Raw genomic sequence first — 16,487 nt, 5'->3', positions numbered from 1 at the left:
ACTACCACACATTTGGACTGATTTGTGACCACTGTTTGGGAGGGATGGTTATATTGTGTATCTGGAATGAATTTTAGGTCTCTACGTCCATCCCATGGGGAATGGGAGCAGTAACAAAGGTGTTGCGTTTATATTTTTGTTGAGTGTATTAACCTTGCAAGGTCAAAGTTCTGTTTTATGTTATATTAATACATCTTTCTTTGTTTGAGTTACCTGGGGGTTGGTGTCTCCTCCTGTCTGGCAAAAGGTGTGGCAAAGGGCTGGGAGACCTGAAGTACTACTGATAGCCTAATTGGATTGCACCACATGCTTCATTGCCTGGGGGGTGTTTCGTGTTTGTTTAAATGTTTTGTATTAGTTGGTTATATGGCAGCCATCTTGTTTTCCCCATGTGTGTCATTTGGTTTAGCTAAACCAGTATTTAAGTCCCCCTGTGTGTCATTTCAGCAGGTCAGTTTGTCATATGTTTGTTTGAGGTTTTGTTAATTATGATCTTGAGTTTAGTCTATTGAGCTGACCTCTTTTATTGGTCTGCCTGTTTAAGTTTTGGCTTTGTTAAAAATATATTTTCATATTTTTGGGTCAATAAAACCCGTTTTTTGAATTAAAACCACCTGTGTCCTTTATGCTTTACTGCTTGGTCCCTGACACTGGAATAACAGAAGATGCTGATGTTGAGTGTACACTTTCAACGACTGGATAGCAAGAATACTCGTCTGTGATGACGAGAAGATATTCCCCTGTAGGGAGTGGTCCATAAAAGTCTGCACTGACACTGTGCCAGGGCGTTTCGGGTAATGGTGACATCTGCAGAGGGTCAGTGTGTGTGACAGGTGTGCTAGCTTGGCATGGCAGACAGTTTTGAACTGCAGATTCTGCTTTCTGATCGATCTCTGGGAACCATACTTTGGTACGTAGCAGCGCTTTGGTCTTGACGATACCCTGGTGCCCTTCGTGTGCCAGTTGTATTGCTCTTTCTTGTAGGACAGTTGGAATGACTATCCTCGTGCCTCTGAGTATGAAGTCAGATGAGTCGGCTACTGTTAGTTCACTTTGAACATGTTTGAATGATTTCAAAATGTCAGCATGCTGGGATTTATCTGTTAGATGCCACGTGTTGTTCCTGATGTGACCGATGACTTTCTGCAGAACCTGGTCTTTCAGAGTCTCTGTTTTTATCTCGCGAAGTGTCATGGCTTTTGGGGTGGAGTGATAAGAGAAGAAATTGACATACTCTTCTGCAACCTTACATGGACGAGCACTTTCATTCTCCTGTGTTGGCACTGGATGATGTGACATAAAGTCAGCTGGATTATCAGCACCTTTTCTGTATTCCACTCTGAAATTATATGGCTGAAGTCTCAGTCCCCATCTTTCTATTCTGGCAGGTGGTTTTGGTCTTGGGTTATTCCAGATGATTTTGAGTGCCTTGTGATCGGTCACCAGTGTGAATGGATGTCCATAAACATACAAATAGAAATGTTCACAACTCCACACAATGGCGAGTGCTTCTTTCTCAGTCTGCGAGTATCTCGTTTCCACATCACTCAGTGCTCTGCTTGCATATGCAATAATGTGCTTCATCCCCTTTTCATCTTTTTGACAGAGAATGGCGCCCAGTCCTACTGGACTAACATCAACTATCAGTTCAGTCTGTCTGCTGGGATAGAAGTACATCGTCGTGTCGCTTGTGAGACTGACCTTGAGTGCCTGCAACGCAGTTTCTTGGTCTTGACCCCATGTCCAAGGGGTGTCCTTGTGTGTGAGCCTGCACAGTGGCTCAGAGATCGATGAGAAGTCTCTGATGAACCTTGAGCAGTAATTGGCCATGCCAAGGAGACTTCTGATGTCAGCAGGTGTTTTGGGGTTGGGAGCGTGTTGAACTGCTGCAACCTTTTTAGGATCTGCTGAAACACCACCTGCAGAGAAGATGAAACCAAAAAACTCAAATTTCGTTTTATTAAATTCACACTTCTCTCGATTCAGAGTAAGACCTGACTCTGATAGTTGCTTAAAGAGAGCTGTAAGATTGCTGTCATGATCAGCCTGGTACCTGCCAAAGACTATAATGTCATCACTGAGATTTTTGACTCCGTTCAGTCCTTGCAGCGTGTGATAAATAGCATTTTGGAACACTTCAGCTGCAGAAGAGACTCCAAAGCTCAGTCTTTTATAGCGCCGAAGTCCCAGATGAGTAGTGAACGTCGTAATGTAGCGGCTGTCAGGGTGTAATTCAAGTTGGTGGTATCCTGCCCTGAGATCAAGTTTTGAGAACACCGTAGATCCACTCAGCTCATGGATTACATCATCAATCGTGGGCGTGACGTGTCGTTCTTGTTCGATTGCAGTGTTTGCTTGTCTCATGTCCACACATATCCGTACGTCATCCGGATTCTTTGGTTTTGGCAGTGGGTGAAACCCACGGTGTTGGTCCCGTAACCTTTTCAATAATGTAATCAGCTTCTAATTTCTGAAGTTCGTCCTCCACTTTTTGACGTAAATGAAAAGGAACACGTCTGTGTCATTGACAGGTTGATTTTACATCTGTGTTTATGTGCAGTTTCACTTGTAAATCTTTGAGTTTTCTAATTCCCTGGAAAAGTTCTGGGTGTTGTTCTACTAGCTTGTCTGCAACAGAACGTTGAGACTGAGAAGAGACCGCAGTGACAATATGGAGGAGTCCCAAGGCTTTTGAGGTTTCAAAACTCAAAATATTGAAACCTCCTCCTTTAATGACAAAGAAGGAACACCTAACTGGTTTGTCTTGTTTTTCCAAAATCCAAAGCAGATTTTGTCTTTGGCTGGGCAGCCTTGCTCATGAAGATATCTGCCTCCACAGTTTCGACAGCGGTTATTCGGCTGCCATGAGGGTGTCCATTTGTTTATAGCCATGGTGTCACGTCCTGTTTTGTGCTGTACTTTATTAACTGCAGCTGTCTTGTCAGCTTCCATAGCTTGCAATTCAGACAACTCACATGCACGCCCATGATTTAATAGATCATCCAACGTTAAATCAGGTTCTCTGAGTGCTTTTCTACGCAGCTGTGATGATGTACAGCTTTGGATAATTTGTGTTTTGATTTCTGCAAACTCACAGTTTTTGGCTAGAAGCCTGGTGTGATAGTTGTCCAACGTTTCACCTGACTCCTGCACCGCTTTCCTGAACAGATAAATCTGATACTGTGTCATAAATCTGACACATTTACCGTGTCATGACCTATTGTGATAAGGCAGAGCAAGGGGTAGCCAGAGTCCTGACTGGCCTTTGGCCAAGACCTTGGCCGCTACCTGATCCCTGCAGCTGTGTTTGGACGGGTGGAAAAGTTACTCAGCAGCAGGGGGCGGGGATACTGGTCCCTAGTTGGTACGTCGATATACTGAAGTAAATATTAATAATTCATTTTGGGGTTGTGTCATATTTATTATCTGGGAATCTGACTTCTGAACATTGATTTATGTGTCATTAGAAGTGACCGAGATGCAGGAGTTAAACACAACTACAGCACTTTTCAATTTTTAATTCGGTTTTATCGCCACTTCACATAATAATACATGATTTACTCTGTGTGCTGGGATATGAGAACGTTTTCAAAGCCACCGTATCAGTTAAAGAACCACCTCTGCATTTGCTACCAACTCCTATTGAACAAACACAGCTCAAGGTCATCACATTAACTAACAGCTGAGTGCTCTGCTGTGTGACTGAAACGTCTCGTTTTATTTCCAGTCTTCATTTCTGTTGCTTTATCCCACAAGTAGTCAGTAGGTATGCAGATTTTATTCCTCAGACTAACTGTGACAGTTCAGTGTAAACTGTTCTTTCAACATCAGGTTTAGACTTCAAAGAGAGACCATCAGTTAAAGAGGAGATTCAGATTAGAGATCTCTGCTGCCACCTTCTGATGAAGACGCTTTGTTCTCCACACAGAAGTAAAGCTGTGGCTGTGACTCAGTTCTTCCAGGTGATAAAGTATTTTTCATTTCTGCAACCCACCCACCAAATTCAACACTGTGGACCTCCAGCCATCCTTTTAAAGCTCTTGTCCACTCCTTTCTCATTCAGTGTGACTGCTTTTGCGAGGCTGGTCTTAAAGGGTCTCTTGTGTCTGAGGAGAGGATGGTTGCTTCCCAAACATTAATGCAACAACAGCACTGCACTTGAGTTTTTTCTGGCTGGATCAGAAGATTTGGATTTGCTCCCTTTGCCTTCATGTGAGCAAAGCTCCGTTAAATCTATTCTGAAGTTAGTCTCGTGATTTTTAAACATGGAATCATCAGGATTTGTTCAGTGCTGTAAGTGTGTCAGTCTGGTATTTGAATAGTTTTTGTGTATCCTGTTGTTTGAATACTTATTTCAAAATCTGATATGGTCCAGAGCCTGCTGAGGTGATGTTCACTGTGAGAGGATGTGGAAGCGTTCTTAGTGGGAAAAGCACAACCAGAGGTGCTGAAGCTCTTCAGATCAAACTGACATTATTATTTCATCATGACTGGCTCCAGCTGAATTGCTGTTGGCTGTTCTTTGTCAGTCTGCGACTGACCTTTGACAACGTTTCTGTATTTTTCAAATGTAGAATTGAGCGTCTGTGGAGGGAGGTTTGGACAGGTGTGACACATTTACTATGATGTACTACTCAGCTTGGAGGAAGATGGATTTCTCATCATCTCAGATACTCTTCATCTCTTCTGTGCCCAGCACTCCTTCCTCCCAAGTCTCAAGGTGGATTTGTTCTCTGTTGTCTGTCATGATACCCACCCAGGTGTTCTGGAGTCTCCACTGAAGGCTGAAGATGTCGAATCTCAATGCCTTGACATTGATCCCCTTGTGCCTTCATCTAGTTTTAGAAGAGACATTTCCTGGACCGCACTCTCACATGCTCTGTACCTACATCACCATCTCTGAGAGTCGCAGCTTGGCCCGTCACAGGGTGAAGTTATAAGAACGTCTTATTTTACCAAGTCCTCTCTCAGGTTCCTAAATCATTGATGGCATTGAGATAGTTTTTACAATAATCTCTTCTTCTGTAATATAAGAACCTCTCCTGCTTTTAATGGTACTTTTCATTACTTCCTGGTGCATTCTCGTCCCAAACAGATGCTGACGAGCTGACACAGTCACATGGAAGAGGGAGAGAAATCTGACAAAACTGTTTGTAATGATTTCAGTGAACCTCATGTCTAACAATGACAGATGTATAAAATAAATAAAGATGAAAGTAACACGTCCTCTTTAGTTTTCTGTGTTACTAATACTCCACTGATCAGATGTCTGAAGCTTCTCCTCTGGCAGGACAGGAGTGAGGCCTGGTCCTGTGAGCCGCTGTGAGGATGTACTCGGGGAAAGGTCACCGGCCTCAGGCTCTTCACCTTTTTAAAGACAAAGCAGTCATTTAGATAGAAGATTGGACAGTGTTCACCTGCACAAAGAGAAATTAAATGAAATGTCATTACTGACCAACACTCACAGTGTTTTCTACAGCTGTGGCCCAACATTTAGAGAACAACAAGTGTTGCTCTTCACACACTTTTAGATCTTTTTGTCAGATGTTTTCTGAAGGATAGAAACTTCTATGTTTCTACAGCATGTGATTGATTATATTTGCTCAGCTCTGAGTTCTAATTGTAGCTGATGAGAAATGACTGAACCATCCTAGTGACAGCTCTGGATCTTAGACTGTAGGATCCACAGGAAGTTTCTAAAGATGATGACCCCGAGCGTGTTTCTGCTGTGCTGATGGATCTCCAAGGAGCGTCCTGACTCTGTGTCACATGTTAGCTTCATGTGGGTCAAAGGTCAAAGCTGCTGACTGTCAGGAAGCTTCAGAGAAGATCAGACAAAAACGAAACACAGAGCTGAAGATGAAGCAGATCTACATGTGACTGTTGATGGTTTCAGATGTGGATCTCTGTGCTGTCCACACACAGATGCACGCTAATAAATACAAATAGAACAAGATAAAATACAAATACTATGAATAAATGAGTGGAGACTAAATGTAAGTGTGAGGTAGATGTATGTGCAAAGGAGCTGTGAGCTTGATATGAAAGATGACCTGATGTGCAAACATTACTGTTAAAACAGGTCAGCTGTCCAAGAGTCTGACAGCAGTGGGAAGAAGGAGTTGTTGAGTCTGGATGTTCTGGATTTTGAATGGATGTTTTGGGGTTCAAAATGTTGAAAATGGGGAACAAAACAAGAAAAAAAAGAAAAAAAGAGAGGAGTGTAGAAATGTGTGTAACAGTTGTTTCCGACTAGAGGGTGAGGGTGGTACTGCAGGCCACCAGCATTGTCTCACTTTCTGGATTTTAAGAAAGGGGCGTTCAGAACCAGAGAGGGGAGATGTGTTGTTTTAAGCAGTGAGAACAATGATCAAAATGTCTCAGTGTGTCACTTGCAGGTGAAGAGCAGACCTGCATCAATTTTCCACGTGCAGCAGACGGAAGAAAATTATAGGTTAACACCATTATAGGTTAACATCATTAGAAACACTCAAGCCAAGTTTTGGCTGAATTGTTTTACAGCTTAACTTCCATGTGTTTGTCACCCTGAGAACACAAGCTCCAAAATCTCTCCCTGAAGACAAGAAATGCAGTTCCAGAACAACGAGATGGATCTCAAGAGCTCACAGCAGCATCCTGAGTAGTGAAGAAAAGGTCCAGCAGCAGCAGCAGCAGCAGCTGTGAAAGACAGAGATAGCAAGGATAAAAATGGCATCATCATGACTGGATGGGTGGATGTGCATTTCCAACGAGCTGCAACTTCACTGTGTGTGAATGGACTTTGAAAAGACTGCCTGAGTTGGACATTTGCCACTTTCGGCGCAAAAATGGCAAGATGAGAGTGTTAAAGACACAGGACAAAGCTGAAAGACAACTGACTCTCACTGGACTGCTGCAAGGAGGGAGATGAGATGAGACCACAGTGGAAGGAGCAGGGAGGACATGGAGGAAGGCTGTTTTAGTGTGGGAATGAAATTTGGGTTTAGGAAACTGGGAAGAAAAAACGACTGCCTTGCGTGGAGAATTGAAAAGTGTCTGGACCACCGCAAAGAGGAGAGGTACACAAAATTACACAAACAGAAAAATGCATTAATCCTACTAACACAAACACACATGCAATGAAGCTCATGAAGATCAAACAGTATTTTAAGCATTTCTGTTAACATCATCTTGTCCGGTTCACTTAGTAGGTTGAGAAGTGATACACAGACTAGTGAACTAGTATTATTTTTGGGGAAGGATGATTGAATCATTGCAGGGGTGAACAGAATGCTGCAGGGGGGTCAGATGAGTGGAGACTAATAGATTATTGAGTTTCTTGTTTCTGATGTGTGGGGGAGGTCTTATCATGACACACATCTGGGTACATGGGGGAAAACAAAAACTCATTATGTAATAGAATATTGCTGTTGTGTGAGGTGTGACTGGTGGATGAAAGTTTTGGAGATTTACTGATGCATTTTGTTTTGGTACCACTTTGAACCTGCCAGTTTTGATCAATTATTCTAAGAGTATGCTTAGACAAGTCCTAAAACTAGGCCTTCATATTTTTTGATTTTTAACAGTGCACTGAGATTTTTTGTTTGGCAATTTTCTCTTTTTCAAGCAGGCTGCAAGATCGGAATCGAAAGCGCTACACAACATGTTGAACAATCGCAAGTGAGCTTCTCCAAAGTTAAAATGGGCTGTCATTACTGTTTGAACTTTACCCACACACCACTCCTCACTCCTCCCACCCGCTGCACACAGTCACTGAGTACAGACCGGCTGATTCCTGTAAAGGGAGAGGCAGGAAGAGACGGAGCAACACCTGAAAAACAAGAAGTTCAACGTCATTTTGCAGAAGTGACAGTGTGAGAGAGCAGCAGCAGAGCTGCAGTCGAGTCCTGTTTGTCTCTAAAAGAAGATTCACTGGAGTCCATCAGGTTCCTCTCAGCAACAGTGGTGAGTGCAGCTGATCACACTTCCTGCTTCTACACAAATCTTCACTCTGTTCACTTCATCAGGACTCATCACAGTCACACTGGATCCATAGAAATCTGCTCATGTAACCACAGATCCACTGTAGGAGCATCGAGCTGCTGCTTCAGTCTCACTGTGGCTCTGCTCAGGACGGTGGACTCAGGCTGTGCTCTGGACTTCAGACTGACTCAACACTTCTTGTTTAAGATAAGATGAGATAAGACTTTATTGATCCCACAACGGGTAAATTTTTGCGTCACCTCAGCTCAGGTACAGATATCAGAAGGAAATACAAAAATACAAATAAGTACAATCAATGAAAAAAAGTAAGATAATACACTATATACAATGGTAGCATACACAGTATGTGATTATGGATATAATTGGAAATATGGAAGACATAAACTATATAGCTTGATATAGCTATTGTACCACTACTATTCCTATTTATAGACATGCACATGTACACACACACATGTACACACTAGATATACATATGTATACATATACAGACATATACCTGCACATGTCCGTACACATGAAGGTCCATTATGCATGAAGTGGTGACTGTGGATGTTCACAGTGTCCAGTGACTTATGACATCGTGATTGAGGAGTTATAGAGTCTAACTGCTGTTGGGACGAATGATCTGCCAAAGCGCTCCTTCCTGCAGCGAGGGTGTTTCAGTCTCTGACTAAAGGAGCTCCTCAGCCCACTCACAGACTCATGCAGTGGGTGATGTGGGTTGTTCATGATGGATGTCAGCTTTACTAACATCCTCCCCTCACCAACCACCTCCACAGACTCCAGGGGACATCCCAGCACGGAGCTAGACCTCCGCACCAGTTTGTCAATCCTGCTCCTGTCCCTGTCCGTGCATCCACTCCCCCAGCAGGCCACTGCATAGAAAAGGGCAGATGCTACCACAGTGTCATAGAATGTCCTTAACAGAGTCCTGCAGACTCCGAAGGACCTCAGTCTCCTCAGCAGGTGGAGTCGACTCTGGCCCTTATACAGGACGTCTGTATTTGTAGTCCAGTCCAGTTTCTTGTTGAGGTGAACACCCAGGTACTTATAACAGTCCACTATCTCAATGTCTTTCCCTTGGATGTTCACCGGTGTTGTAGGGGGTGACTTCCTCCTGAAGTCTATGATCATCTTCTTTGTCTTGCCGGCGTTGATTTGGAGTACGTTGGTCTCACACCAGCCAACAAAGTCACTGATGACCCCCTTGTATTCCTGATCATTCCCGTCTGATACGCATCCAATGATGGCTGTATCATCTGAAAACTTCTGTAGATGGCAATCGTCCGAATTATAACAGAAGTCTGAAGTGTAAAGGCTGAACAGGAAAGGTGAGAGAACCGTGCCCTGTGGTGCCCCCGTGCTGCAGATTACCACCTCAGACACACAGTCATGGAGCCTCACATACTGTGGTCTGTTGGTAAGGTAGTTGATGGTCCATGCAGTCAGCTGTTTGCCTACTCCGGCTCCCTCCAGCTTCCCTCTCAGTAGTGCGGGTTGGATGGTGTTGAAAGCACTGGAGAAGTCAAAAAAACATGATCCTCACAGTGCTCCCCGCCTGCTCTAAGTGAGAGAGGGATCGGTGTACCAGGTAGATGACAGCGTCATCCACCCCAATTCCAGAAGGGTAGGCAAACTGCAGGGGGTCCAACACTGAGCCCACCAGTGGCTGAAGGTGGTGCAGGATGAGCCTTTCCATGGTCTTCATCAGATGAGAAGTCAAGGCAACAGGCCTGAAGTCGTTGGGCTCCCTGGGGTGTGCGATTTTTGGCACCTTAACCACACAGGAAGTCTTCCACAGTTCAGGAACCCTCTCCAGGCTCAGGCTCAGGTTGAAGATGTACAGGACCACCTGACAGAGTTGGTCTGCACAGTCCCTGAGCAGTCTGGAGCAGATTCCATCCGGACCTGCTGCCTTCGTCCTCTAGCTGATTTCTCACCTGATCAGCTGTGAAGGAGATGTGAGGCTGGGCTGGAGTGGGGCTCGCTTTGTTGTGGATAGATGTGTGGATAGGGGTGAAGCAGGGTTGTGGTGAGAGGAGAGCTCAGGTGACAATGGCATTGCACCCGGAGGGGGGGGGCAACTGGAGGGGGGTTAATGGAACCTGGGGGGTGGGAGAGGTGATCAGTGGGCCATTGTCAAATCTGTTAAAAAACAGATTCAAGTCGTTAGCCCACCCCCGGCCAGCAGACACTGTGGCTCCTCCATTGTCCTGGAAATGTCCAGAGATTTGTTTCATGTTCCTCCAGACTTCTCTGACGTTTTTCTGTTGGAGTTGGTTTTCCCATCTTCCTACTGAAGTGCTCCTTGCCTTCTCGGATCTTGTATTTAAGATCCTTTTGGACTTTCTTAAGTTCCTCCTTGTCTCCCGACCAGAAAGCACTCTTCTTCTTGTTCAGCAGGGCCTTCAGTTCTGGGGTGACCCACGGTTTATTGTTTGAGAAACACTGTATCTTCTTGGTAGGCACAGTGTTCTCAACACAGAAATTAATGTAGTCCGTGATGCAGTGGGTGAGGGCGTCGATGTCCTCACCGTGAGGCTTGCAGAGTTCCTGAAAGTCTGTGCATTCAAAACAGTCTCTTAGGGCCTCAGTGCATTCCTCAGACCACACCCTTATCACCTTCTTCGTGGGGGGGTTCCTCTTCACCATAGGAGTGTAGGTGGGGTGGAGAAGGACCAGGTTGTGGTCTGAGTGGCCAAGCGGGGGGAGGGGTGATGCACTGTAAGCCTGCTTTGTGTTGGCAAACAATAGATCCAGGGTTTTGCTGTCCCTTGTATGGCAGTCAACGTACTGGGAGAAGTTTGGGAGAGTGACAGATAGTGAGGCATGATTGAAGTCCCCAGAAATAATAATGAGGGACTGCAGATGTGCCATCTGTAGCTGAGAGACAGTGGAGTGAATGTAATCACAGGCTGCTGTAGCGTCGGCCGAGGGTGGGATGTAAACAGTCAGCACAATAGCGTGTGAAAATTCCCTGGCCAGGTGGTATGGCCGGACGCTAACTGCCAACAGTTCAATGTCTTTGGTACAGCTCTGTTCCTTCACAGTGATGTGTCCCGGGTTACACCATCTCTCACTGACATACATTGCTAGTCCCCCACCTCTGCTCTTACCACTCTCCATTGCATTCCGGTGCGCTCTAACCAGTTGAAAGCCATCCAGAGTTATGACAGAGTCTGGTGTGTGGTCCATGAGCCATGTCTCAGTGAACAGGAGGAGGCTGCTCTGCTTGTACTCCCACTGCAGTCTGGTTAGCGCAATTAGCTCTTCCATCTTGTTGGGTAACGATCTTACATTACCCATGAGAATGGATGGAATGCTTGGTTTGTACAGTCTCCTTCTTTCCTGGTACTTCACTCCAGCCCTGCGTCCCCTCCTCCAACGTCGTAATTCCGTCGGAATCTTGGGTCGCTCCTCCGGGAGTACTTTCCTGTTGCTCAGTGCTAGCAGCTGCTCCCTATTGTAAACAATGGCTTGGCTTACAGATTCTCCAGAAGTGGTGGTAAAAAGTCCCAAAAAGAGTAGAAGACATACTACTACTCTCTTTTTTTTTTTCTTTTTTTTTTTGTCCCGTTTGGATCTATAGCCATCAGAATTGTTGTCTTGAGGCAAAGAAAGATGCCAAGCGGATTTATTTTACCAAGTGGATCATCATGGCCTTGCCATATTGGTCCATTTGATTGACCTTTATTATAATTATGAATTTATTTTATTTTCAGTTGCAAACGGGACAGACATGACTGTGGGATAGGACAGGGGGAAAGAATGAAAGAAAGAGAGGGAGAGAAAGAAAACCAAAGGGGAGAAGAGACGGTGAGAAGGGGGGGAAGAGAAAAAAAAAACAAACAAACAAAAAAAACAAAACTCCTGGGTCACCTGTATGGAGAAAAAACATACTACTACTCTCACGAAAAGTTGTGGGTCCACGTTGCACAAGAAATAAAACACGACCAAGAGTGTCGGGTAAAAAAAGCTTAAAGCACAAGAAAAAACAGAAAGGAAAGGAAAAAGCTGGGAGCTGAGGAAACAGGCTGCCTACCGTGGCGCCATCTTGGATGTTATTGGGGTGATTTATTCATCACTTACTGTTCCTATTAGATTGATTCTGGATCTGATTGATCATAAGGATTACAGACGTGAAAACACCTATTTATTCTTTATTGATATAAAGCCTTTGATACTGTAAACCAGCAGATTTTGGTCAGTACTTCAAAAAGTCATTCACACATTTTACAAAGATTATCTGACTTAGTGTATCCTGTAAGAGTCACAGATGATCCTCAATCATTCAGAAAACAGTCGATGCTGCACTTTATAACTTTGTGTGGAAACATGAATCTCATTATTTAGACAGATGTGTTTGAATCATCCTGATAATCAGGCTTTAAACATGTCAGAGTTCCACACATCAGCTGTGATATTCAAGCTGACCTGGATCAATCATGTCATCAGACACAAACATAGATGATGCTGTTTAATCCCAAAGCTTATTTAAACAAACTGGAGGACAGAATTCCTCCTTAAATGGGATTTTGATCAAATCCACTGATCTCGTTTTCACACACAGGCTTTATCATGGTGGCTTCTTCTCTACTAACATCAATCTTTGATTTGGACAAACAAATATGTGAAACACAAAAATAAATCAATGTTTTCTGAGGATCCAGAATAACATGAATGATGTATCCCAGCGAGTGACTGGAAAAGTTCATCTTCTTCCACATCCTGAGTTTGTGAGGATGTTCCAGTATCTGTGAGAGAAAACAGGACAGTTTTTACTGACGCACAAATGGACCAAATATACAGACACCTCTGAATAAACATGTTCTCATCAATGCCATTAAAATACTGGATCAACAGTTAATAACACATTTCTGAGGTTTGTGATTCATCGTCCTCCTCACTGTCAGCTCTACTGGAACAGTCACTGTTTAATATTAATGGCTCGTTGATCTGGACGTACAATAAGAAGTATTCAGTCACCAACAAGGTCGAAGTTTACTTCACAGTGATTGATGGAAAATATCCAACAAACTGATTTATTCAAGTATACAAATGATCTGGATGAATCTTGGACCTTCTGTAAAACAGAGAAACAATTTCACATCTTTGTAACGACTGTATTTATCTTCATCCCCAAACGTTGATCCTGTCCATCTGGACGCTGCACTGTACAGCAGACACTACGATGTTAGGTTTGTGTTTGGATGAACCAGTTTGTGTCTGAGTGTGTTGCTGGGTCTCCACCAGTTACTCTGAGAACTGAAGAAGCTTCTCTGATGAAACGTCTTCAAGAAACTCAAAGAAGTCCAGACGCTTTTCTCTCCAAGCTCCTCAGACTACTGACGCTTGTTTCTCTCTTTGTAAAATGAAATTTAAAGTGAATTTTGAATCAAATGTTTCTTTTCTGTCTCCCTCAGAGTGCAGACATGTCTGCTGCCAGCAATCTGCGATCTGAAGATCAGTTTCTGTGCTCCATCTGTCTGGATGTGTTCACTGATCCAGTCACTACATCATGTGGACACAACTTCTGCAAAACCTGCATCAGTCAGCACTGGGACATGAATCAGAGCTGTAAGTGTCCCATGTGTAAAGAGACTTTCTACACTCGACCTCAGCTGAAGATCAACACTTTGTTCTCTGAGATGGTTGCTCAGTTCAGACGTGAAGCTCAGCAGAAAGCCAGCAGCAGCAGCTCAGAGCAACAAGCTGCCAAACCAGGAGAAGTTCCCTGTGACGTCTGCACTGGAACCAGACTGAAGGCCCTGAAGTCCTGCCTGGTGTGTCAGACCTCCTACTGTCAGACTCACCTGGAGCCTCATCTGACACTGAAAGGTCTGAAAAGACATCAGCTGGTTGATGCTGTGGAGAACCTGGAAGGCAGGATGTGCACGAAGCACGATAAACTCCTGGAGCTGTTCTGTAAGACCGACCAGACATGTGTCTGCACGCTCTGCCCTGTTTTAGACCACAAGAACCACGAGTTTGTTCCTCTGAGAGAAGAATATGAAGGAAAGAAGGCAGAGCTGGAGAAGACAGAGGCTGAGATTCAGCAGATGATCCAGAAGAGACGACTGAAGATTCAGGAGATCACAGAGTCGGTGAAGATGAGTAAAGATGCTGCAGACAGACAGAAAGCAGAAGGTGTTCAGGTCCTCACGGCTCTGATGGAGTCTGTTGAGAGACGCCTGAAGGAGCTCATGAAGGAGATCGAAGACAAACAGGAAGCTACAGAGAAACAGGCTGAAGGTCTCATCAAAGATCTGGAACAGGAAATCTCTGAGCTGATGGAGAGAAGCTCTGAGGTGGAGCAGCTCTCACGCTCTGAAGACCACCTCCACCTCCTCCAAAGCTTCTCCTCCCTGAAAGCTGCTCCACCCAGCAAGGACTGGACAGAGGTCAGAGTTCATCCACCATCATATGAGGGGACTGTGGGGAGAGCTGTGGCTCAGCTGGAGGAGACAGTCTGGAAACCCATGAAGAAGAAGCTGTTTGAGGCTGAGCTGCAGAGGGTGCAGCAGCATGAGGTGGATGTGACTCTGGATCCTGATACAGCTCATCCTGACCTCATCCTGTCTGATGATGGAAAACAAGTTTATCATAGTGATGTGGAGAAGAAACTTCCAGACAACCCAGAGAGATTTTCTTACTGTGTTATGGTTTTAGGAGAGCAGAGTTTCTCTTCAGGCAGATTTTACTTTGAGGTTCAGGTTAAAGGAAAGACTGAGTGGACTTTAGGAGTGGCCACAGAGTCGATCAACAGGAAGGGACGAATCACACTGAGACCTCAGTATGGTTTCTGGACTGTGTGGCTGAGAAATGGAAATGAGTACAAAGCTCTTGCTGGTCCTTCAGTCCGTCTCTGTCTCCATCCTGGTCCTGAGAAGGTGGGGGTGTTTGTGGATTATGAGGAGGGTCTGGTCTCCTTTTATGATGTAGGTGCTGCAGCTCTGATCTACTCCTTTACTGGCTGCTCCTTCACTCACAAACTCCACCCATTCTTCAGTCCCAGTCTGAATTATGGAGGTAAAAACTCTGCACCTCTGATCATCTGTCCTGTCAATAACATTAATCGATCCCTTTCATTGGAAGAATTGATTGATTTCTATTCTGATTCTGATTGAAGGGAACAAATGAACATGTTGAGTGTAAATCCTCTACAGTCTCCATGTTTCTATAGAATCTGATCATCAGGACTCTGATTCACACTTTGATTCTCATGGAGTTTGATTTGAACAGAAGAAAAGTTGAATCAGGAAATGTTCCCACTGATGGAGACTCGAGCTGAAGAGCAAATATCAGAGAACAAATGTCCAAAAGCTTCATTTCCAATAAAGTTTGTTCAATGCTTTGAGTGAATCCAGACTCATGTGTGGCTGTTATACGGAGCATCAGAGTCCAGCTGAGTTATGTTGGATACAAACTGCTTATTTTGGCTCTGTGAGGAGTTTTGTTCACTGAAAACTGATGAGACGGATAATATTCAAAGAACTCTGTAGAGATTCATGCATCCATGTTCTCCACCTGCAGGTGTGGAGGACAAAGGTGGAGCACAGACTGCTGCATCCTTCCAGTCACATCATTTTGATGATTATATTTGCATGTTGTGATGATTTGGGTTAAAGACAAACAGAGTTGAACGGCTGCAGTCACAGCATGAAGACGATGCTGAAGCTGAGCTGTCAGTGAACATGTTTCACTGTGATTTGATTTGAAGAATAGAAAGTGTGTGTGGCTGCTGACAGCTGCAGTCTCTGCTAGTCTGCATAACACACACACAACTTTCCCCCTGAGGCAACGATGCAGCAACAACACAACAGCTGCAGACACACACGATTGTGCGCTCCCTTTCAGTCTGAACTCTCAAACACACAAACAAACTCTATCAATGTCGTACTGTTAAAGAACTCCTCCTTCTTCAGTAACAATGATTTGAGGTCTCTACCAGTGTCTCTTGTTTTGACCTTTGACCTCTTTATTCCTTATAACCAAAAAACCCTTTTATCTGATATTTTCACCTTATTGATTGATTATATATATCTATTATATTTTCTCACCTTATTTTGACCTTTGACCTATGTCCTTGTTAGCCTTGATCTTCCTTCATCAAACGTGAAATTTCTTTCACCTTTGAACTTAAAGCTTAAATCAAACCTTTGTTAAAAAGCTTCTTACCAACTTGTAATTCCAACTCTCTGCATTAAACACGTATCTTATCATATAAACACTGGATCACTGAGAGAACTTTAGGCAGAACCAAATGAAGCAGCTGACCTCGTCAAACTCACAGCGACAGTAACTGACAGTGAATTATTTTAATCTTCTTCATTGTATTTGTTAGAAACATTTATTTTCCTTTAATTGGACTTTGGTTAAGTTCAATCCGATGTATTAACCGACCTTTGAGGTGAAGTGCAGCTGCGAAGAACGCTACGGCAGGCAATGAGGTGCGTTTAATGTCGCTCTGTTAATTTGAGCGTCCATAAATTGAATGTCTT

General features: G+C 44.0%; 1 protein-coding gene across 1 annotated transcript; it reads left to right on the top strand.

The window, feature by feature from the left end:
- Nucleotides 1-7,839: 7,839 nt before the first annotated feature.
- Nucleotides 7,840-15,348, top strand: LOC308395701 (E3 ubiquitin-protein ligase TRIM21-like). Its single transcript, XM_080880659.1, has 2 exons — nucleotides 7,840-7,944; nucleotides 13,410-15,348. Exon 2 carries the CDS (start codon nucleotides 13,419-13,421, stop codon nucleotides 15,111-15,113), a length of 1,695 nt encoding a protein of 564 aa, XP_080736785.1. The 5' UTR covers nucleotides 7,840-7,944; nucleotides 13,410-13,418; the 3' UTR covers nucleotides 15,114-15,348.
- The last annotated feature ends 1,139 nt before the right edge of the window (nucleotides 15,349-16,487 follow it).

Source organism: Rhamphochromis sp. 'chilingali' (assembly GCF_963969265.1).
Source record: "Rhamphochromis sp. 'chilingali' genome assembly, chromosome: 1".
NCBI lineage: Eukaryota > Metazoa > Chordata > Actinopteri > Cichliformes > Cichlidae > Rhamphochromis > Rhamphochromis sp. 'chilingali'.
This window is presented reverse-complemented; position numbering and strand designations above follow the sequence as displayed.

Bases quoted from the DNA above. Each gene is read 5' to 3' on its own strand.
- LOC308395701 (XM_080880659.1), top strand. From the start codon at position 13,419: ATGTCTGCTGCCAGCAATCTGCGATCTGAAGATCAGTTTCTGTGCTCC.